We start from the raw sequence: 24,740 nt of genomic DNA on the forward strand, positions 1-24,740 counted from the left end.
CACCTACCTGCCTGCGGTGAGAGAGAGAAAGGCCCTCAGAATCAGCTTCATCGTGGGACATTCCAATGATTCTGAAAGCTTTGGTTTCAACCGGGTGAAGCCGAGCGAGGTGTGAGGCAGGAGCAACAGCCCAGAGGGGAGAACAGTATTCCATTGAGCTGCGGATGAAAGCTTTGTATGTGGTGAGGAGCTCAGAAGTGCCCAGAAAGGACTTCGCACGAAGGGAGGATGCCCATTTGGCGACTGGCTTTGGAGGCCAGCTGGGAAATGTGGTTTACCCAGGAAAGACCCCCACCTGCACTCCATGGCTCCCCCCACCTGCACTCCATGGCTCCCCCCACCTCCACTCCTTGACTCCCCCTACCTCCACTCCTTGGCTCCCCCTACCTCCACTCCTTGACTCCCCCATCTCCACTACTTGGATCCCCCATTCTCCACTCCTTGGCTCCCCCGACCTCCACCACCTGGCTTCCCCATTCTCCAATCCTTGGCTCCCCCATCTCCACTACTTGGCTCCCCCATCTCCACTACTTGGCTCCCCCATCTCCACTACTTGGCTCCCCCATCTCCACTCCTTGGCTCCCCCATCTCCACTACGTGGCTCCCCCATTCTCCACTCCTTGGCTCCCCCATCTCCACTACTTGGCTCCCCCAACCTCCACTCCTTGACTCCCCCACCTGCACTCCATGGCTCCCCCCACCTGCACTCCATGGCTCCCCCCACCTCCACTCCTTGACTCCCCCTACCTCCACTCCTTGGCTCCCCCTACCTCCACTCCTTGACTCCCCCATCTCCACTACTTGGATCCCCCATTCTCCACTCCTTGGCTCCCCCGACCTCCACCACCTGGCTCCCCCATTCTCCACTCCTTGACTCCCCCATCTCCACTACTTGGCTCCCCCATCTCCACTACTTGGCTCCCCCATCTCCACTCCTTGGCTCCCCCATCTCCACTACGTGGCTCCCCCATTCTCCACTCCTTGGCTCCCCCATCTCCACTACTTGGCTCCCCCAACCTCCACTCCTTGACTCCCCCATCTCCACTACTTGGCTACACCATCTCCACTCCTTGGCTCCCCCATCTCCATTCCTTGGCTCCCCTACCTCCACTCCTTGGCTCCCCCTACCTCCACTCCTTGGCTCCCCCTACCTCCACTCCTTGGCTCCCCCATCTTCACTACGTGGCTCCCACATTCTCCACTCCTTGGCTCCCCCTACCTCCACTCCTTGGCTCCCCCATCTCCACTCCTTGGCTCCCCCATCTCCACTCCATGGCTCCCCCATTCTCCACTCCTTGGCTCCCCCATTCTCCACTCCTTGGCTCCCCCATCTCCACTCCATGGCTCCCCCATTCTCCACTCCTTGGCTCCCCCATCTCTACTACTTGGCTCCCACAACCTCCACTCCTTGGCTCCCCCATACTCCACTACTTGGCTCCCCCATTCTCCACTCCTTGGCTCCCCCATCTCCACTCCTTTGCTCCCCCATCTCCACTACTTGGCTCCCCCAATCTCCACTCCTTGGCTCCCCCATTCTCCACTCCTTGGCTCCCTCATCTGCACTACTTGGCATCCCCATTCTCCACTCCTTGGCTCCCCCAACCTCCACTCCTTGGCTCCCCCATGCTCCACTACTTGGCTCCCCCATTCTCCCCTCCTTGGCTCCCCAATCTCCACTACTTGGCTCCCCCAATCTCCACTCCTTGGCTCCCCCATCTCCACTACTTGGCTCCCCCAATCCCCCATTCTCCACTACTTGGCTCCCCCATTCTCCACTCCTTGGCTCCCCCAACCTCCACTCTTTGGCTCCCCCAACCTCCACTCCTTGGCTCCCCCATCTCCACTACTTGGCTCCCCCTATCTCCACTCCATGGCTCCCCCTACCTCCACTCCTTGGCACCCCCTACCTCCACTCCTTGGCTCCCCCACCTCCACTCCTTGGCTCCCCCAATCCCCCATATCCACTACTTGGCTCCCCCTACCTCCACTCCTTGGCTCCCCCACATCCACTCCTTGGCTCCCCCATCTCCAATACTTGGCTCCCCCTTATCAATGGGGGGGGGGGGGGAGGGGGTTTATCCCCTTGTCTTTTTATCTGGCCGATGCGAGTCCTGGGGGTTATGACGTCACTTCCGGACGACGTTAACTAGGGTTGTAAGCCGTCTTCTTATTACCTACTTATTAACGCCGCCCAGTAAGCGAGGAAATAACTCCGGAACGAACCACGGATATGATGGGATATGTCGAGCGGATAGCAATCCGCGATCCGAGCTGTTAACAGGTGACTAGACCCGATTATAGCGGTTCCGAATCGTGCCACACTTACCCAATGAGAGAAAAGACTGCTGAAGGAGCTGGGGCTCCCACGTCGATCGGAAGAATGGACGCGACAAAAAGCTGGAATTCATCCGAGTTGCTTTAATCAAACCAAACACTCAGGCACTCTGAAAAGCCCGTTTATCGGGCAGCAATATATATACATATTATCCCGGAGCGTTTGCCCAGGAAAGGCGAGAGGGGGCGTGGCCCAGCGTCCCGACCGAGGCCTGGCAAGTTGAGCGCGGGCCTGCCCGGGCGTCCTGGACGAGCCCGGCATGGTGATCGCTCCGCGTCCTTGATAGGTGCAAGGCGATTGTGAAAACCCAGCGGTAGCCGCTACACAGCGATCGGATAAGAGGAAACCAGGAAGAACAAGGCAATTTATTACAAATGTACAGAAAGAAGAGGAAACGAAAGAAGGGAATGTACAAGGAAGAGGAAGAAGCAGATACACAGGGCAGTCTTAATTACAGGCTTAACTTATTCCCTGGACAAACGGGCCCATCTCACACACACAGACACTCACACGGGGGTTGTAGAGGAACAGGTTGATGGTCACCAGCACGTCTAGGCTCCAGCCCGGCTCTGGTCCAGGCTCCGGTCCAGTGGACGAAACCCTGCAGGCAGCTCTGCGTGTAGCGTGACGTGAAGGGACAGTTATAATGACGGGGGGTGGGAGGGAAGGCTGGTACTAGCGTACGTAAGAGGCACATGACCCGCGCCAAACGCCCCCCTCTGCAATGTCCTTCTTTGAACTCCCAATGCCAGCGAGCCCTCTTTGATCACGCGCATATACTCTCGCGTTCTTCGTAATCACGACAGTCCTTGGCCGTCCTTCTTTAATCAGCGCCAGCGAGTAAGTCCTCTCAAATGTGCGCTCCCAATAAGTCCTTTACCAAGCGCCTTCCAACAAGTCCTCTTTTAATCAACCTTTCACTCGAGTGCTTAGCGAGAGTCCTGTCAAGAGTCCTGTAAAAGGGCTTTGCGCTCACGCTTTTATAAGTGAACCAGCGATCGCTCCGCCAGCCCAAAAGCCACGCCTATCAGGCGATGTTACTTCAGCCCTGATTGGCTGGTTAGGTCTTACCGGCCCCGCCTTTGACGGCTGGGTGACGTGGCCACACCTTCTTCCTGGCGCTCCGCCCCCTTTTTCCGGGCTTCACCTCGTGGCTTATGGCGGCGTTTGAGCGAGCTCAAGCTTAAGGGCAGCGAACGCTGCTAACAAAGGCGCGTAACAAATTGGGAGGGCCATGGGGCACAGACAGGAGGGCGCGCTTAATGGCGCCGCTTGGAGAGGGAGGCTGTCAAAATGGACGAATGGGGCCTACTCCTTATTTGATTGACACAACGCAGATTCAACTATTGGAAACATGGCCTTATCTATACACATACTAAGGAATAACTGAAGTCCTATGGTGACCTACGTGTTGCTTGTGGCCTATGGGGTGCTACCTTTAACCTTTAATGATGTGATATTTACAAGAGTGTGGGTTCTCAAAACCACAACAATATAATCCACCAATTGTTTCATGCATACGAATAAAAAGGCAATTGTGATTTTGAGTTTTCACCCGAACGACACTTCTTTTATCCATCCTAAGTTGGGTGGGAGGTTTCATACATTTCTCAATAAAATTATGATTTTGAGTTTCTATCCACACGAGGTGTTACATATCCACCCTTTCTTGCCAGCAGATTCGTCTGTATTGGTTATTATTTTGAACGGTATTTATATCAGTTTACCTCACAAGTGTTTGTAACATTGTATTTTGTTATATTAATGGTATAGTATTAATTTATGATTGGAATTATGCTGTTTGGAATGTAAACATGGAGAGATTGAGGAAATGATGTGAGGGGTTCTACCCATGCCATTCGTGGATTTGGCATTGACCGCATATAGAAACAACAAACCGGCTGCCCATGCCTGGCATTGGCCTGAAGGTGTCACGGGAATGTGGAATTTATTGGTTCATGGTTTGGCCTTCACGTTTCCTCATTGTCTGTTTGAATTTAGCCTCCCATCCATGCGCATCACAGGTACCTCGCCAGTGGCTATATAAATAAACATGTAGTTCGTTCAGATGGTGACGTTTATTTAAATAAGTAAATAATTGAAGTACATAAATGAATAAATTAAAGCAGTGTAGTTGACCACCATGGACTGTTATGTCGTGAAATGACATTGAGGATAATCTCTGAAGGTACAGTATATAAAACACACTGATTGGTCAGCGTCTCAAACAGCCTCTGGCAATCCAGACTTGCACCGGCCTTGTCATGGCAGGGTTGTTCTTACTAATGGGTGAAAGGTGAATCACTGGCACCTTAAAACCAGTTGCTTTGGGCAGACGGGGCTCGTTAGCCTTGGTCAGCCTTGGTCGGCAGTTCCTCTTGGAGAAGGTTCATCAAGGGAGGACATGAAGTGACAAAATAGCGACTTCCAATAACAAGATAGGGAAGAAAAAGAGATATTTCAAGGAATCATGCATAGAGATAGAAGGTGAAACAGAACAGGAAAACAAGACTTCTTTTTGAAAGACCATATTTCACAGGATTGGGGTCTTTAAGAGTAGAACAGGAATGGATGTGACAGAAGAACCATGTAAAAGAATAATGATTCGACCCTTTTGCTCTGCTACCATTTGTGCAAGGTATGGTCCCTTGATAATCTTGGGGGTTTTGCCCTCAGACTCCTCATTCATTTATCTTTTTCTCCCTCTTCCTCATAATCTGTAACCGCTGCAAACATAATACTGTCGTGTGACTACCCTGTAGTGAACACCGCAGGGTGACACGGATGACCAAACGAGCTTTACTCCCAGGTGTTCAATCCAAAATGATGGAGTTCGTTACATGCGAGGGAAAGGAGGATGACGACCTTACCTGGACGGCTTCCACCTGACTTCTCCGCACCTGGATAAATTAACTCAAACCACACAGAAGTAAAATGTACAAAAAAATGCTGGCTTTATTGAAGAAATGCCGGTAACCAAATGATGCACGTTAAAATACTGTCCTACCTGGAGCGCCACCACACAGACTCAAATACAAACAATGGGGAAAAATAACTGTGAAAATAAATGTGTTTGTGTGGGCACTTAGGTCTAATCAGCTCTTGAACCTCATCAGGAATCGTCCAGGGCCCCATGTCGTTGCGTGCGAAAACCGCAGGCTGCACTCCGGTGGGTGCAACTAGGCCTCGTCGCTCGGTCCGCTCACTCCTGGCTTCGTGCGCAAAGCAAACAGGCCTTGGCACGCAGCTCGCTCTTCCAGCGCCGGCTTGTCCTCACAATCTTGTTCACCAACACCAACACCAAAGCCAGACGATGCGAGCCAGCCACGAGAAGACGAAGAGGAGCGATGTCGGGACACGACCGTTCGTCATCAAAGCCAGGACTCGAGAGGACGAAGAAGAGGGGAGCAGAAATCAAGAGGAGAGAATGAAGCCAAGAGCGCAAAATGTCGGGGAGACGGCCGCCTGTCACCAAACCCAGAACATGCGAGGAAATCAAGGAGAAGAGAAAATCGTGGTGTCTCAAGGAATGTCCTTCGGTCAAGAGGAAGAAAATGTCGGCCAGAGCGCTCCTTTATAGTCAAGGCTCTGACGTCATCCTACGACGTCTCCACCAATCCCATAGTCCCTTCTTACCAGTCTTTTGCGCCAATCAATCCTGGACCAATCACTACTCTTCGGGGTGTGGCTTTTGTGCCTGTGTGCTCACAAGGTCGATGTGATCTGCGGTAGTGCTCAATGTCCTGTTTCCGGTTGGTTTTTATTTCGTGTCATAAATGGGCGATCTCCTGGCTAGGTCTGTGTGCTGCATGTGTCATAAGGAGCAGAGGAAAAATAACAGAGGCTATTACATACAGGGGATTTACCATTAATCCCTTGCTAATTAACATATCTCACCCCTCGTGATGGGAATGAAGATACCCTCTTCCACGACATACAGTCTCCACAAATTTCCTACTTAGTAGTTCACCCGCAGACTCCGGGAGGGGCAGGAAGGGTCATTCCTCTTTGGGGTATGTAGATTACAGTCGATCTGTGGGCGGGTCTCAAGAACATTGGGCGTGTGTTCATTTACCAAGTTTCTTGTGAAAAGATCGCCAAGTGGTTTAAGCACTCGAGCAAGCACTCCATTCAAAACCGTTAAGGAACGGCTGGCTTGGCAAGCGCTAGCTAGCTGCTTGGTAAAGGAGCACATCCCAGTCTTCTCCCTTTCAGTTTCGTATGAAACAGCAGGAGCGAGTTTCAAAAGAATGCCACGGTAGCGGCAGAAAGGGCCATGTTATTAACCCAACATTTGTGGGTTATATAGAGTACAGTAGATCTTCGCTCAGTTCTGTAAGTAAACCTTACTTCACGGATGTCGGGATTCGTCCAAATTTCTTCATTTAGTGTTATAAAGAGCATTAGCGACTGTTTAAAAAGCTAAGCATACGTGTTTGTGGTGTATAATATTTTTACTTCCTGTAGAAGCCGTTGCTCCCACAGAAACGCCATTATAACAATAGGGTATTTATACGTTATCACTGCGGAACAATGCCTTGGGGGAAGTGGGACATTATTAGTATTAATATTGTTTGGTAATAACACGAACAATATGCGATTATCATTAATTTTGTTGTTAAAGGCGGCTTTGGAAAAACGCCACGATAAATCTTCTTCTTTGGACCAAAAGCCAAGATAAAGCAAACTTAATATGGCTATACACCTCAACACGCAACCCATTGACGGCAATGGCAGGGAACAGCTGCTCGGGGGAGAAAACCCCCTTAGGGAGGAGGGCAAATTAATGTGCTACAACCTTCATTATGTAACCCTTGGTCATCCTGTCAAGTTTGGTTGGGATTGGATAAGTAACGACAGAATGTATTGGCGTCAAAAATTCATCAGACAGACGGACAGACACAAATGGTGTATTTTCGTATGATTACATGGGGTTTCTTCTTCTTCACGACAGTCGGAGCACACTACCTATGCAATTCTACCTAGACTAAGGTATTGCCTACCCCCACAAACGTAACAATACATTTGTTTGGGGAAGATCGAGAGGATCGAGTAAAACTAAAAACGACAGCTTGCACAACATTGTGAGTTCCACGATAACATAGATTACATGGAGACAACTATGTTGTCAAGTGGGGCGGAGGGCTTCATTCCATTGGAGGGCTTGCTCGAGCATTTTGTATCCCTTGGCAAGCGGTAGGCCACTAGCCAGCCGCTTGCTAATGGAACACCAGGTAGTACTGCTGAAGCAGTTTCCATGGCTATGGTTACTGGTCTCACTTTGACAAAGGAAGTCATGCAGGAATTTTGGCCAGGGTGCTGGCGATGCTCGTGTACTCTTCACGAAGAGTTTACATCTGGGTTGGGATTCAATTCCAGGCTTGACAGCTTAGAGGTGAGTGTGCATACCTCCAAGTCGAGGCCATCCTGCCAGCCCGGAATCATTGCAAATTTGTCATTCATATGGCGAAGCATTCCTTTATCCAAATGAAGTTTGACAACCTCTCTTCTTTAACGATGAGGTGTTTCTGGTCTTTTGCCAAAAGTATCTCCAACAACTTCTGTCACTCTCCCTTTCCATCGCTTTGGTACTTTATCTGTCTCTCCGACTGGCAAAGCAAATCTATTCCATTGTCTTTTCTCCTACAATTCCACATTGGATGACTCTACCATCGAGCAACCCTCACCTATCCCATGCCTCTCCCTCGAATCTGTTTTCACAAAGTCAAAAAGTACTTCTCTCTGGACACAAGGTGACATTCCTCCTCATTTCTTGAAGGAGTGTGCTTCAGAACTTGCACATGTGCTTGCGTGTTAGTCCCCTACCGGTGTACACCAGAGGGGACTATAGGTTTGCACTCCGTCCCTCCGTCTGTCAGACTGTCAGTCCGTCACGCAAAGAACAATTTTCCGGACTTTTTTTTCTAAACTCTTAATGCTAATGATTTCAAACTTGGTACATGATTTCCTTATAAGTTACAGATCAAGTTCGAACTTCACGACGTTTCGATCATCTTTGACAAAGTTATGGCACTTTGAACTTTGGTAATTTCCCCAACAGTTTTCCGGATGACAGACTGCCGGTGGGGGACATGTATTGCAGCGCAATACTCAGAATGCTTGTTTCTTTTGATTGTTTAAAAACCGAAACTTTTCCTCTTTCCTGGAAACATGCCATAAGTACAGCCTATTTTAAAGAAGGGTGATCCTTCAAACCACTTCAGGGACCATCCTATTGCTTGGACTTCTACTATTGCCAAAAGTCTTTGACCATCTTCCCAATTCTCATTTCTTCAAGCATCTTGACCCTCATTATTCTCTTTGACCATCAATATGGCTTTCACGAGGCAATCTACTAGTGATATTCTTTCTTATATTATGAATGTCGGGTCTTCTTCTCCAAGAGACTTTGGGGGATCCTTTGTAGGCCTTGATATCTCAAAAGCTTTTGACAGAATTTGGTATCAGGGTCTGATCACCAAGCTTCCATCCTACACTCTTCTCTCTTATATCTCGCTTTCTCTCCGGGCGTTCTAGCTCCTGATAGTTTGGTATCGGGATCTGATACCCAAGCTTCCCTCCTACACTCTTCTCTCTTGCTTTCTCTCCGGGCGTTCTAGCTCCTGATAGAGTTTGGTATCGGGATCTGATACCCAAGCTTCCATCCTACACTCTTCTCTCTTATATCTCGCTTTCTCTCCGGGCGTTCTAGCTCCTGATAGAGTTTGGTATCGGGATCTGATACCCAAGCTGCCCTCCTACACCCTTCTCTTATATCTCGCTTTCTCTCTGGGCGTTCTAGCTCCTGATATAGTCTGCTATCGGGGTCTGATACCCAATCTCACCGCAAATACTCTGCTCCCTCATATCCTGCTTTCTCTGTGGTCGTTCTATTTCCGTAATAGTTGATGGTTCAACCTCTCTCTCCTTCCTTGCCAGATCCCTCAAGGTTCTGTCCTGTCTCCACCACGCTTCCCTCTTTTTCTAAATGATCTTTTCTTCGACAAATAACATGTTATGATGTTTGTTTCTTTCCCTTCACTGCCAAGCTATGGAATTATTTACCTGCCATTACGTGCTCATGTATTTTCTAACACTTATAACCCTCTCTTTTCAAAAAGTAGGTTTCCAGTTCCTCAAAAACTCTTAGATTATGTTTTGTTTTCTTCACTTCTCTATCTCTTCAGTTGTTTTTTTTTTTGTTTGGTGTAAGGCCTGGCCTCGATGAGGATGATACAGTCAGTGACAAGAGCCTTTAACGTTTAAAAAGAAAAGAAAATAACCATGGCCTCGCTGACACGACCCAATCCACTTTAAATATTCTAAATCCTCAAAAATGGCACTGATATAATGTAAAGATTATGAATGATTTTTACTTCTCATTGAGCAATTCCATGATTTCTACAACATATGCCATTGTCAATCACACAACTTACACCACATTACCTCATCAGCCCCATATGATGTCATTAATCACAGCACTTGAAGAGCGCAACAAAAAGGGGCTTTTTAAACCTTTGCTGAGGAATTAGCTCTAGGAATTCTAGAGGAATTCCAACTAGCAAAGTTGGAATGATGGAAGTTTGCATAACAAAACTTTTGCCATTGTTGTTTTCCAAATGAAGCATCAATATTGAAAATATAAAATATCACATGCCCTTCAAAGGTGTTGTGTTATATCTTATCGAATGATCATGAAACCAAGATTATACAAGATCAAGTGAGAGCCATTATTAATACAGAAATTTGTTATTTCATAATCTTCACCATAAAATACATTATATACATGGATAAGGACTACAACAAGCTACCTAAAAGTCTGCAAGTCTTTGCACCCATGCGGTCCTCAATAACAAACAGACAAACATTCTACGCAAACTCGATTCGACATCAGGGATAGCCAAGCCCCCGTATGAACAGTGCAAGACATCTCAAATATCCAGCAACCACGAGGGTCATCATGGTTTCTTTACAAAGCAGCCAAAAATAAATAAATAAAGCGAGGTTGTGGTAAAAACTTCGGAAGCTTCTTGAAGGCTCCACAGATTGTTCTGTTCAACACGTCACAAGTACTAATAAAGTGACAACTACCGTCTTTAAAACCTAAGCATCAGAGCTCCACGAAGAAAGGACTCGGTCTTCCAGAATCTGATACCAAAAGCATCAATCAAGCAAAGAAGGGGATGCAGACAATAAGAGCTTGACGTTGAAGAATGCAGTGCAAATATACTTGGTTGTTGCAATCACTATTAAACACAAGCATTTGATGCAGCAAATGACACCTTTGCAGAAAAAAACCTGGTACGAGTGAGAATTGGAAAAAATTGAAAAAAATGGGAAGACGACGCTGCTTTCAATAGAAGAAAAACTGTGCCAAGTTCTTCTACCATCAAACAATACCCAAGTGTAGAGTACGGTGTTGAGGATGATCCTGACAACTTGTACAGATGAGACAAAAATCAAACGAATACTAAAAAAAACAACCCATAATACCAGACGTTTTCACCGAATTCCTCCCAACCCCGATAACTCAAACCTCAATGCATCCACCGGCAAAACAGAAAAGAACCGCAGGCTCTTGAGAGGGCTGATGCAAATTGAAACAAAAATTAAACATTAATCCAAATGTATTGCATTAAGGAAGGCTAAACCCTTAAAAAAAACAAAAAAAACAAACACTTCCATTCATTCTTACAGAGGGCTTATCACCAATTAGCAACAAAAAGGACGAATCATCAATGTGTGTGCTGTCCCTCGGATGGACGATAAACTGGCCGTCCCATCTGCCTGCATTCGTTTGTGGACCTTAAAAATGTCTTTCGCGAAGAGTAGGCGAGCTAGCTATCCCAGGCATCCTGAACAAATGACAAATTCCTGCTCTGACCTACAGGGGACACTGCATCGGCGGCACAGCCACCACACCCCACAGCAAAATTAAGCTACCCGCAAAGAAGAAGAAGAAGAAACAACAAAAAATAATTACATATCAAGAAAAAGACAGTGTGGCAGAGCACAAGTCACGGATAAAGTTTAAGTCTTCAGCTGAGCTTGTCGTTTTAAGCAGCATATTTGTACAATACATGGAGAATTTTGTCACTTGTACTCTTCTTTTTCAACTATCATAGATAAATATATAAAATATATAAACAGAGCATCGTTTTATTAAGCAAAGTCAGAAAATGAATGCAAAGACAGGGCAAGATGCTGGCTCGCTGTTCTGTGGCCTTCACACACTCCATGGCGTCGCTTCAAGCCAGCAAGAAAGGCATTGTAGCATCTCGCACAATCCAGCACATGAAGGACTCCAATCGTTCCAAGATCCCAATCTTAGGATCTCGATGGAAGGACCATCACCACGTTGATCGAACGAGTGCTTTTGCACAGCTCTCGAGCTACGAGTAGTCTTACTCATGATTTCACGTCACTTCCTACGGGTGGCTGGATGGGTGTGTCAGTCAGTTCCATAACCGAAACGGAGGAAGGAGAAAAGCCGAAATTGCAAGTGGTTACACATTCGAAGTGTACCACCTTTGAGGGTGCAGGTGGAAACAAGATGGCAAGATCCATGATGTGGCTCAACGTCTCAAGATGGAGGTCAGTGCACAGCAAGGTTCAGCACCCCCAATCATTAAAAGCATTCAAAGTGCAATTAAATGCTTTCAATGATTCCAACTTCGACAAAAGAAGAAACAAAGAGAAGGTCATAGGTACGGAGCAGCCTCAGATAAACTTGAAGCACTTGGTCTTGTCATGTGGAAGGCGTGTTTTGAAGAGTACAGAGTCGGCACGAAACTGCGTGTACACCAATGGCATGTAGCCGTACACACGTACGAAAAAGTTGATGCATTTGTGGCGCTCTCGGAAGTGTGATTCGTCATGTGACAGAGCCTGTGGGCAGCCAGGGCAGCGAAAAGTCCAGCGGGAAGTCACCTGTGGGCAGAAATCAGGGCAAAAGGTGTCGAAAGATAAATATGGAGGTAGGAGCGTAGAGAAGGGGGTTGGAGATTAGGATTGATGTGAGGAGAACATCTTCACAAGGCAACATAAATGAAAGATTATTGATTCAAAGCACAAAGCAGATCATACATTTGAGAAAATGTCAGCAATATTATAATCGACAAAAAGTGTTTTAAAATAGATGACTGTATCGAAGTGTAATGGTGAATTACATTTGTTCAGTAGCAAACAAGCCCAACAAACAGCATAAGAGGTCAAAGGGACAACCTTGATAGGAGGCTTGCGGGTGATGTGCGAGACCAGGAAGTTCATGGCAATGTCCTCACAGTTCGTGTACTCATCCACAAGGTCCCGGATCGCTCGTGGCATCACGTAAGAGTACAAGTATCCATAATACTGAAAAGACATACACTATGCTTTCAGGTCGGATAAAATCGAAGCAATAATTTAATATTTGACTTTTAAAGTTATATAAAACACAACCCTTCTAAAAAGAAAAAAGTTCATAGAGCACCTTACCCCATGCAATGTTAAAGTACATAATTGAATTGAAATAACATAATATAGAGAGAAAAATAATAACATAAAATAAGACTAAAAATAAAATAAAGACATAAAATGAAATGGCTCCTATTGTTCTGAATTTTCTCAATGGTATGGGGGAGGGGGGAGTGGAGGGAGGGAATATACACCTCCACTCGAATAATAACAAAAAAAAATTTAAGGCAAAATAAATAAAGAAAAAACAAAGAAAAAACAGCACATCAGCTTTCTAGTTCATGCCTTCAGAAAGTATTCGCACCCCTTGACTTTTTCATATCTTGTTGTGTTACAGTCTGAATTTAAAATGGAATGAAAAAAAAAAATGTTACCAAGCTCCACAAAATACCCCATAATGACAAAGGAAAACATATTTTTAGAAATCTTTACAAATTCATTTAAAATGAAATACAGAAATATTAAATTTACATAACTATTCAGCCCGCTGAGTCAATACTTTGTAGCAGCGCATTTGGCAGCGATTACAGCTTCGAGCCTTCTTGGGTATGTCTGTATCAGCTTTGCACATCTTGATTTGGGGAGTTTCTCCCATTCTTCCTTGCAGATTTGCTCAAGCTCTGTCAAATTGGATGGGGAGCACAGTGAACAGCAATCTTCAAGTCTTTCCACAGATTCTCAATGGGATTCAAGTCTGGGCTTTGGCTGGGCCACTCAAGGAATTTCACGTTCTTGTTCTGAAACCATTGCAGTGTTGCTTTGGCTGTATGATTGAGGCCATTGTCCTGTTCGATGTAAATCTTCGCCGCGGTCGAAGGTCTTTTGCATTTTCTGAAGCATGTTCTCCTGAAGGATTTCCCTGTATTTCGCTCCATTCATTGGTCCCTATATCCTGACAAGTCTCCCAGTCCCTGCCTCTGAAAAACATCCCCATAGTATGATGCTGCCCCCACAATGCTTCATGGTAGGGATGGTGTTAGATGGGTGATGAGCTGTGCTCGGTTTCCACCAAACGTAGGGCTTTACATTTAACCCAAAGACTTCCATTTTCGTTTCATCAGACCACAGAATCTTTTGCCTTATGCTCTCAGTTTTTTTACGTGCATTTTTGCAAACTCCAGGCATGTTGTCATGTGCCTTTTTCTCAGGAGTGGTTTCCATCTGGCCACTCTCCCATAAAGCCTAGATTTGTGAAGTGCTGCAGAGACTGTTGTCCTTCTGGCAGGTTTTCCCATCTCAGCCAAGGACCTCTGTAGCTCTGCCAGAGTGGTCATTGGGTTATTGGTCACCTCCCCAACCAAGGTCCTTCTTACCTGGTTGCTCAGTTTGGTCAGATGGCCACCTCTAGGAAGAATCTGGGTCATTCCATATTCTTTCCATTTCCTAAGGATGGAGCTCACTGTGCTCTTGGGAACTTTCAACACTCCAGAAATTGTTGTGAATGTTGTGTACACTTTCCCAGATATATGCCTACTCACAATTCTATGTCAGAGTTCTAGAGACAGTTGCTTGGATTTCATGGCATAGTTTCTGCTCTGAGATGCATTGTTCACTTTGGGACCTTATATAGAAAGGTGTGTTTCTTTCTAAACCATGTCCAATCAATCGAGTTGGCCACAGGTGGACTCCAATCAAATTGCAGAGACATCTCAAGAATGATCAAAGGAAATTGGATGCACCTGAGCTAAATTTGGAGTGTCATAGCAAAGGGGTTGAATACTTATTGACTCGAGACATTTCAGCTTTTCGTTTTTAATTAATTTGTAAGAATTTGTAAAATAAAAATTTAAAAAATCCACTGACATTATGACTACGTGTAGATCAGTGACAAAAAAAAATTCAATTCAAACCATTTTCAATTCTGGCTATAATACAACAAAATGTGAAAAGGTCATGGGGTGTGAATACTTTCTGAAGGCACTATCATTTTTGGCCCCAACTCTCAGTGGTGAAGAATCACTTTAAAATTCTAGTATCCAGATCAGATATCCAGATCCACATCTTCGGCATCATCGTTTTACGGCCATTTCCATGCTTGCATGTGTAAGCCGTGATTCACCTAATGGCTGCTTTGCCAAAAGGCATATACGAGGCATGTTTTTTGTGGCCGGATGCCCTTCCTGACGCCACCACAGAATCAGGTGTGGACCTAGCCTTTGTCTAAAAAGAAATACCCTGCAGGCAGGAAGGGATTTGTAATCAGAGTTTCCTTCTCAAAGGTGGACTGCTAACCAAGGCTAAATAGCATCTAACCTGGTTTGATTGTTGAGTGTCACAATAAGTCCTCACAACGGAGGACCATGCACACTACACCTCTAGGGTACCAACCTACTCTGAGATCCTCCAGACATTTAACCAGTACCCTCAAGAGCACTGTTACCATGGTGCACCACTAGGAGGTAGTCTGAAAGTCTTGGCAAGGGAAAAAGCTATGTACCAGAAGGAAGGGCTTGCACACTCGGCCTTATTTTCGCTCGCAGAGATAACCATACACCTGCCCTGTGAAAAGCAATGAGTGGTAAACCACATCACACCCTACGACAGCACTAGACGCGTACACCTGATCTGTGGAAAAAAAACAAAAAACACAGCCACCACAAGGATAGTACAGTATCCGGATCCAGATCTTCACCAGAATTGAACCAATTTGTCCTCGTCACACACCTAATCTGTCCACCAAATTTCGTCTGAATTCGTCCATAACTCTTTGAAATATCCTGCTCACAGACAAACAAACAGACAAACAGATGTCAAAACATAACCTCCATCCACCTTTGGTGGCAGAGATAGTAATTAAATTATTTTAAAACTATTTGGGCAAGGAACAAATCTTAAATGGAACCGTGACAAGACAAGCATTTAACATGGCGGATCTTAAATGACTACCTACTACCGCAAGCCTGGGGGTGGCAGAGGATGGGTATGGATGGGAAGGATTTGGAGAATAACAAAAACCTTAAGCCAGGGACATAAAAAGAATGTGGGGCAGTTAAAATGGCAGCAATATCAAAGCATCCACCGTGGGTCTGAGCATGTCAGTGTGAAGATGTGCCGGGCAACCCGTCACTCAGTGATCCTCCCAGTATTTAGTCATTCTCCCGATGCATCTTTACCACTAACTCACCCTCCAGCACAAGTCGAACGATATGCCTCCGCCCACATTATTACATCATTATGGATACATGTACCAAGTTTGATTTAAATCCCTTCAGCTGGTCTCAAGTATCACATTTTTACCTGCCATGACCTCTGACCTTCGACCACTTGATACAGAAATCGAATCAGTTCATCTTTGCATTAGAGTATGTCCTTACACGAAGTTTGGTCAAAATCCCATCACTAGGTCAAAAGTTAGCGCAGTAACATAATTTTTACCAAAAGGAACCTCTGACCTCTGACCTATAATATAATCCATTTATCTTTACATCTTTACATGTACTTGAAGAAAGTTTGACTTGCTTCCCTTCAGCTGTTCTTAAGTTATCGCGGCAACGAAAACCTATCACGGACGCATGGACGGATGGACAGACAGACGGACAACTCAAAAACATAATGCCTTCGGCAACATTGTCAGCGGAGGCATAAAAAAATTTTTTTTTTAACCCAAGGTCACTACTTATTCTGACAACAGGTAGCAACACACCGTAAGAGACAGCAGCACTGATATATTAACTAGAGATCTTCAAAAAAATGTTTCCTCGCTGATAGAAAAGCTGATAGAAAGTCATCCTTGCACACGTCATTATTGAGAACGAAAGTGAACATACATTTTACCGTAACTGCCCTGTTACAGACACCACTTGGACATGGGAATGGGAGATATGTCTCAGCACCACACAATCGCATCTCAAAGACCCTTGATTACCATTACTCAAAGTAGGACTGCAAAGCGAGTCATGTGACGATTGGTTGACGTGAGGCACACGAACCTTGTGAAAGAATGCAGCACCAGTAAGCACCATTGACAGCTCGCAGGAATAGTTTGAGTTGTAGAGCCAGGCCTGGTGAGTGCTGTCCCATGCATGGAACCGCCCAGGAAAACCGACAATCTGATCCCTCGACTCCCGCCATACCCTTGAGGCACCAACACCGACAATGATGAGCACACAGGATACGATTCGTTTATCAAGAGCGAATGTGAAGGAAAAGCCAATATTGGGGAGGTGGGCTGAATTCAGCAAGGAAGACACAAGATTCGGTGAGGTGGCCCTGAGAAAGACGATGGTAATCCTCACAGATTATGAACTTATTTGGACAAGCAGCTAGAAAGTCATTATTGATGACTCTAAGTTGGGCTAGTGGCAGCACATGGTCACCAATGAGGGCTTTAAAAAAAAAATACTTGGGCTAAGGCTCGTAATAGCTGACTGGCACACGCACACACACACGCACACACACACACACACACACACACACACACACACACACACACACACACACACACACACACACACACACACACACACACACACACACACACACACCACAGCCAATGAGGTTGGGGTAAGTGCCCTCACTGACGCCACTTTCAGGGATTCTCTGGGTACCAGCGACATCATAACGATGGCGCCGCTTTTCTCACCGTACTCAGCGGGGCATTTCCTTAAGAGGAATTTGCTCCTCCCCATGGATGCCAACCGATTGGGATTGTCCATGCTTTATCCTTTTCAAGCAAGGAAGCAGCATGTTCCATTTTTAAAGTCTTCGGTATGACTTGAACAGGTCCAAACCAGTTGGATGTTTTTTAGGAGATACCATCACCTTACTGGATGGCTGTTGGCTCCCTATGGAAGCTCATCCACCCTTTGCCAGGTGTTGTTTTTGGTCCTGGCAGAGTGTCACAGGTCATCCTCCCCACTAGCGAAGCCAGTGAGGGGTGTCGGTTTAGTCGCCGACAACCTGACCATGCGGCGTGTAGCCTTGAGTTACATGTTACCAGTGGCAGTCCCAAAAAGCCTGCTGACACAGATTAGCTTCCTGACTATCAGAGTATATAACAGAAGGGAGATTTGAAACTAAAAATTTCAATGACAATTTAATTACAAAGTTGATGACGAATCAGTAATAATAATAAAAATTACTGTTATACAACAACAACAACATGCATTTTAAAGGCCATTTTCCCTGCTAGAGCGGGGGTGAGCCTTGCGGTCCCCATGACAATCTTCTCCAATTTGCCCTATTTTCTGCATCTCTCCTTGTTAACCCCCTTGCCCGCATTTCTTCTTCCACCATCTTTAGCCAAGTCTTTCTCGGTCTTCCCCGTCCTCTGCTTCCTTCTACATTCATTTCCATCACTCTTCTCAACCAGTCACTTTCATCCTTCCTCAACACATGACCAAACCATCTCAACCTGTTCCTCTTCACAGCATCAATCACAGGCTCTATTCCCATCATCTTTCGCAATTCATCATTTGTCTTCCTCTCTCTCAACGATACTCCGCACATCCGTCGAACCATTCGCATTTCCACCCTTTCCAACCTTCATTGCTGCTCTACGTTCATTACCCATGTCTCGCTCCCATAAATCATAACACTTCTCACACATGCGGCATACACGTTTCCCTTCAGCTTCAACGACACTCCCCTCATCATCAGCACGCCACTCAGTTCCCGAAACTTCTTCCATGCACATCTCACTCGAGCAACCGTTGCCGAGTCTGATCCACCTTCTCCATTCAGCATGTCTCCGAGGTAGCAAAATGTTTTCACACCTTCCAGCTTCACGCCGTCTCCAAGATCCAACTCAACATTTCCTCCATCCGCAGCTCCCTCTGTGCACACCTTACATTTGAATGTAGCTGCCACTGGTTAATGACCCTCTCAGACCACTACATTTTTGATGAACCCACTCAGCGCACATTGTACATTGAATGGAGTTCACTCCGACACCCTTCCTACACACAGCACAGGGCCACTTCCCAGTTCTTTCCACCTCACCACATGCTTTACCACTTGCCATCACCTTCGTCTTTCCGATATTCACCTTCAGACCTTTTGTCTCCATACATTCCTTCCACGTGTTAAGCTTTTCCTTCAGTCCATCCATACTTTCCGCAATCAACACCAGATCATCTGCATACAACAACTCCCACGGTAAACCCTCCTTTACGTTCTGAGCCAGCACCTCCATCACAGCTACAAATAGTAGTGGACTTAGTACCGACCCCTGATGCACTCCCACCTTCACCTCAAACTCACCACTGTTCCCGCCCTTCGTCCTTACAGCTGTGCGCGCTCTTTTGTACATTGCCATCACTACTCTGATCAACCATTCCTCCACTCCTAACTTCCTCAATGCCCATGTCAATACTTTGCGTGGTACCCAATCGAATGCTTTCTCCAGATCAACAAACCCAAGAAACAACTTCTTCCTCTTCTCCATGTACTTCTCCTGCAACTGCCTCACAATGAAAAGCGCGTCTGTCGTTCCTCTTCCTGGCATGAATCCAAACTGCATTTCTTCGATCTTCACTTTCTTCCTTATCCTCCTCTCCAACACCCTTTCCAATACCTTCATTCCATGCTCCAATAACTTTATCGCTCGGTACGAGCCACACTCCAGAGGGTCACCTTTCCCCTTGTATAGAGGGACGAGGGTACTCAGTTCCCAATCCACTGGAATGCGGCCTTCTTTCACCACCAGATTACAGATCTCTGTCATTCTCTTCACACCCCAACTTCCTGCTGCCTTCAACATATCTCCCACAACTCCCGTCGGCCCTCCCGCTTTTCTACCCTTCATTGCTTTTATCGCTTCCTCAACTTCCTTCTCAGTTATCTTCTCTGCCGGTCCTAAAACTGGGTTACTCTCTATGTTGCCATCCCATTCATTCTCTGTATTCAACAGCATTTCCATATATCTTTTCCATCTTCCTTTAATTCCATCTGGGTCGACAACAATTTATCCCACTTCATCCTTCAAGCAACTCACCCCCATCATATCACACCTCTCTCTCGCTATCTGCTTTGCAATCCTGAATACTGCTTTCTGACCCTCTTCCGAATCCAAGCGTTTTCCTACATGCCTCCTGCGCCTTTGCTACCTCTTTCTTTGCAGCCTTCCTGGCTGCCTTATAACTTTCATGCTCTGCTGTTTCTGCTCCTGTACCCTTCGCCTTCTGCCACTCCTTGAACTGCTTCCTCTTCTCGTCAATCCTCTTTCCAACTTCATCATCCCACCACCATGTTTCCGAGTGCCTCGGTGGTCCTTTTGTCCATCCACATACCTCACCAACGGCTCCCAACAGACTAGCTTTCATCGACATCCAACCACTTTCAAGCTCAACCACATCATCCTCGACCCTACTCAGCCTCTCTTTTAATGCCTCCCTTACTGTCACCTCTTTCAACCTCCACACCTTCATTCTCGGTTGGTACTTCACCCGCCGAGCTCTCCTCGCACCTTTCACCCTTACGTCGCAGACAACCAAGTGGTGCTGTGAAACAGCCTCCTACCCCGGGATCACCTTTGTGTCCCGGAGGTGCCCCCTATCTCGCCTACGCACCATCAGGTAGTCAACGGTTGTCGTCGACCCACCTGACGTGTATGTAACAAGCTTATTATCCTCTTTCTGGAACTGAGTATTACAAATCAACAAATCAGCTCCATCAGCAAACTCCAAAATCCTTTCACCTTCTCCATTTCTCACACCATATCCGTAACCCCCATGAACTCCGTCAAAACCATCCATACTCCTTCCCACATGTCCATTTAGGTCTCCTCCTACCACAACAACTTCCTCTTTCACATTTTCCATCAGCTTCTCTATCGCACACCAGAACTTGTCCTTTTCTTCATCGCTTCGACCAACCTGCGGAGCATATCCCGAGATGACGTTCACCAAGAGCTTTCCAATCATCATTTTCACCATCATCAACCTATCACTCACTCTCGTCACACTCACCACACTGTCTACAAACTCCTCAGAAAACAGGACACCAACACCATTCACGCCCTCCAGGCACCCTTGCCACACAAACTTGTATTTCTGTCCCTGCCTACCCTTCACCACTCTCACACCACTTCCCTTCCATCTCGTCTCTTGCACCCAACATATGTCCACTCTTCTTCTGACCAATACTTCCACCACTTCTCCTGATCTCCCTGTCATTGTCCCTACATTCCATGTCCCAAACCTCAGAAACCGATCTCCACTTCGGGCTGTACCCCGCCCACATGTAGTTGTAATTGTCATGGTTCTCTTTTTGAGGCAATGTTTTTATGGCCGGATGCCCTTCCTGACGCCAACCCTCTTAGTCGTCTTTTACGACATGCAGGGATACGGTGTACCTATTCTTATCCAGGGTACACACCGGGAAATCGGCATCGTAAATCGGCATCGTAAATCGGCCAAACTGTTATCGGCATCGTAAATCATTTCCATGTTATGCAGTCACCCAAAAGCAGCCAGAATAAAACCACCTTTAGAGGCCATTTTTCCCCGCAAGCGGGGGTTGGCCTTTTTCGGGAACCGTGGTAGTTGTTGTTTTTCGGTTCCCTTTTTGAAGCAATGTTTTACGGCCGGATGCCCTTCCTGACGCCAACCCTTTTTGCCGCCTGTCAAATGTCAAAGAATGTCAAACGATAATGCTACATACTACATGCAAGTCATGCCAAGAGCTGCAGTATCGATTTATTGGTTCCACTTACCGAGTGTGCTGTGAATGGTGCCATTCCAAAAATCTGAACCAGTGAACACCTAATTTACCGTAACAGCCCTATTGCGGCACGACTTGCACATGGAAACAGGAGATACGTCTGTTTCAGGGCCGTACAACAATCCACAGCTTGTCTCAAAAGATCCCCGATTACCATCTGCATCCCAGACCAGCAAGCAGTCCGAAGCAGGGCCTACCGGAAGCCGAACATGATCTCGTCATGCCGGAGGTGAGCATCATCATCAATAGAGAGTATGGCTTCTGTCTCAATGACATCATAAGGAAGGAAGCGGTTGTTCAAACTGTTCTTTTTCGTTTTCACCACCTGCGGACACATCAGCCTGAGGATTATTTCTCAACAAAGATTGGTTCGTATGTCGTAACTTTTACTAGCGGATACAACTGACAAGGACAGGTGGTAAGACAGTATGAAATTTCAAAAGGACTGGAGGGGGCCTGAGAACAACAACAACAACAACACCAACAACAACAACAACAACAACATTTTATTCAATTTGGTAATCAGAAGAAAGGCCTTGTGGTCAAAATAATCTGATGTACTAATTCTTCTTTAATAAATAGTAGTTACCTTCAATTAATAAAACTCTCACTCGTGACTTACAAAATGACGACATTGACAAAAAGTGCAAGAATGACACAAAGAGGATACTCGGAGGGGGGGGGGGGGGGGAGGGGGGGAAGCGAGGCCTGAAAGGACAATGCAAATAGTCAGTTCCTACCGTGACCGGCACTCCAATGTCTGGCCAGGCAAGATCTTCAGGTGGTGGCCGAGGTGAGTTCCAAATAATAACCACACGGTTGAGATAGGGCAACCCGGCAAGCCTCCGCACAGAATCCAACAAAACCTCATCTCTCTCGAATGTCAGCATCACTACAGTGAACTGTTCCCTGGGGACATTACCGCCCAGTGCTTCTTGAAATTCCTTGCCGGTTCCTCCAGAACCACCCGCGATCGGTCGAAATCCAGCTCCCGAGCCTAAGAACTGAGCCTCGGAAGGCAAAATAGGATCTCGGGGTGAAAACGGGAAGAGGAGAAATGGGCCTGGTGGTGCATTCCAGAGCAATTCTGCCTCCACCAGAGCTACTGTGTAGTTCCGGCGATAACGCTCTGAAGGAAATGGCGGTTCATTTTCTTGCGGACCAAGCTCCAGATCACTGGCATCGCCCTGCAAACAACAATCAAAATCTCTTAACGTACAGAAGGAAAATTGTTGATTCAGAAATTACAAAGTTATAGAATTGTAACCCAAAATAAAACTGCAATGTGGCCTAAAAATACTAATAAAAAAGCAACAAGCCCATGGAATTTCACTTGTTTCCCATGTAAGGCTCATGAATGGGTTACATCAAAAAACAGAGAGTTCAAAGGACATGTTACAGTGTTCAAGTATCTACTTCAAAATAAAGTAAATAACTCCAAAGCGAAAGAAACTAAAGGAAAGTAGGCCTAACCGTTTCGGGAATGCGGCATGCTCCGCCCATCAACAGGAGGATCACTTTCCAGGTTGCACATCTTACATTAATCCAGACACAAATCATTTTAAAATAATAAATATGCTGACAATGGGAACCTATCTGCTGCCTCCAGGAAGTATATCTGCAACAGTGATCATCAGGTGAGAATTCCATTGGTTCAAGATAATATTTTCATTCTTGTAGCATGCTACGCCTCGTATACCATCCGACCAGTAATCAAATATCTGCATGCAAAGCCATGATTCGTTTCAACTGATGATAAGCCCACACACACGATGCATTTTACAGCTGCAGAAGCAGTGGGTGGACTCAACAATACAGTGTTTGGGTACAGAGTTCTGCCTGAAATGATAGTCACACCTGAGCTGGCAGGATAGCCGAGAGGTATGTGCACTCATCTGTGTGTAAATCTCGGCCCAGCGACAAACCGGCATTCTCGTGTTTCACAGGCATCATTGTGCGCGCCATCCCGATGAACGTTAAACTGGGGATCCCGTATTACGGGATTAGTTGGTGGACGTTAAAAAAATCCGACACAATTTCCTTCAAGATGAGGCGAGTTATTGCTGTCACCCTAACAAATTACTAATTCCTGCGCCCTCAGTCGAGTATGCTGTGTCGAAGTGAGAAGCCGTCCAGGATTGTAACACTCTCCAAGAGAGTCCTTCAGCAGAGCTGGCGCTCTGTAAAGAACATGGTACAGAATGTGTGTTTTTGGTTGTTATCTCCATAGTGTGGGTTTCAGAAGGTGGAACGGAGTCCTCCCAGGTCTTGAAGTGTCCACCTCGGTTTCAGTAAAGGATCGTGATTCATGGACCAGTTTGTGAAGTTTTGTTGTTCTCAAAGTTTTGTTCCGAGGGCTCTTTTCAGGATCGTCACCAAGCCCTCGCAAGCTTCCAACTGTAGTTCGTTTGTGGTAATATTCCGAGGGATGGTTTTTAAGATCTCATTGAGGTTCTTCTTTATCATTCCCATTGCTTGTGTATTTGTGTATTGAAGGGGTGCCCTGCACATATGTGAGTCAGTGAGTAAGGTTTTTTTGAACTGTATGATTCAAATTGGCACCCCTTTACATGACCTTTTCTAGAGCATTACTTGGTTCCTCCTAAGACGACAAGGGTAGACCAGCATGCACACAAGATTTTTTGAATGTCCCTTCTTTTCTATTGTTTGGCATTTTATACAAGTTATGGCATGTCCCTTCTTTTCCAGAGTTTTCCACATGGCACATACGTAGTGTGTTCAAAAAGTATCCGACCTTTATTTTTCGTGCGTAAAAAAAAAGAAACTAGGGAGGCGTTGATTGGTGCACGTATGTAGGCGATCCTAATGCGCACGCGTGAATTTTTTCCCACCTGCAGAAGCTGTCATTCGACGGCAGACCGCCAATGAGTGAGGACATGTAAGCGAGCGCCGTCGGATTTTCGTTTTTGACAAAATGACGGAAAAACTTGAACAACGCTACTGCATCGAATTTTGTGTTTTTTGGCCTCGGGGATGTTGGATGCTTCCATTGTGATGACTGAAACTTGGTTTCTGGGTCGTACCCATAAACCCCTGGACTCATCGCCAGTGATCACTGTGTTGAGGAAGCTGGGATCGCTGTTCACAGTCTCCAGCATGTCCTGTGCGATCTCCAAACGGAGTTGCTTCTGCTCAATCGTTAGCAGCTTTGGTACGAACTTCGCTGAGATTCTCCTGAAGCCCAAATCCTCCTTCATAATGGAATGAACGGTGTTGAATCTTGCGGATCGTTTCCACTTGGGAATCGCCAAGCTTTACACAAAATTTG

At 46.2% G+C, this 24,740-nt stretch overlaps 1 protein-coding gene across 2 annotated transcripts in view; it reads right to left on the minus strand.

Annotated features, from left to right (window-relative positions):
• Window positions 1-9,688: 9,688 nt before the first annotated feature.
• Window positions 9,689-24,740, minus strand: part of EXTL3 (exostosin like glycosyltransferase 3) — a 36,968-nt gene continuing 21,916 nt past the window's right edge. For both annotated transcript variants that reach the window (XM_068125206.2, XM_068125207.2), the window contains 5 exons: window positions 22,192-22,638; window positions 21,649-21,776; window positions 16,720-16,864; window positions 12,560-12,688; window positions 9,689-12,265 (listed from right to left, as the gene is read on the minus strand). In XM_068125206.2, the coding sequence (XP_067981307.1) occupies window positions 12,056-12,265; window positions 12,560-12,688; window positions 16,720-16,864; window positions 21,649-21,776; window positions 22,192-22,638 (1,059 nt within the window). In that variant the 3' untranslated portion in view covers window positions 9,689-12,055. The remainder of the gene's footprint in view (window positions 12,266-12,559; window positions 12,689-16,719; window positions 16,865-21,648; window positions 21,777-22,191; window positions 22,639-24,740) is intronic.

This window comes from Myxine glutinosa, chromosome 8, assembly GCF_964187855.1.
Source record: "Myxine glutinosa chromosome 8, kmMyxGlut1.1, whole genome shotgun sequence".
In the NCBI taxonomy this organism is placed as follows: domain Eukaryota; kingdom Metazoa; phylum Chordata; class Myxini; order Myxiniformes; family Myxinidae; genus Myxine; species Myxine glutinosa.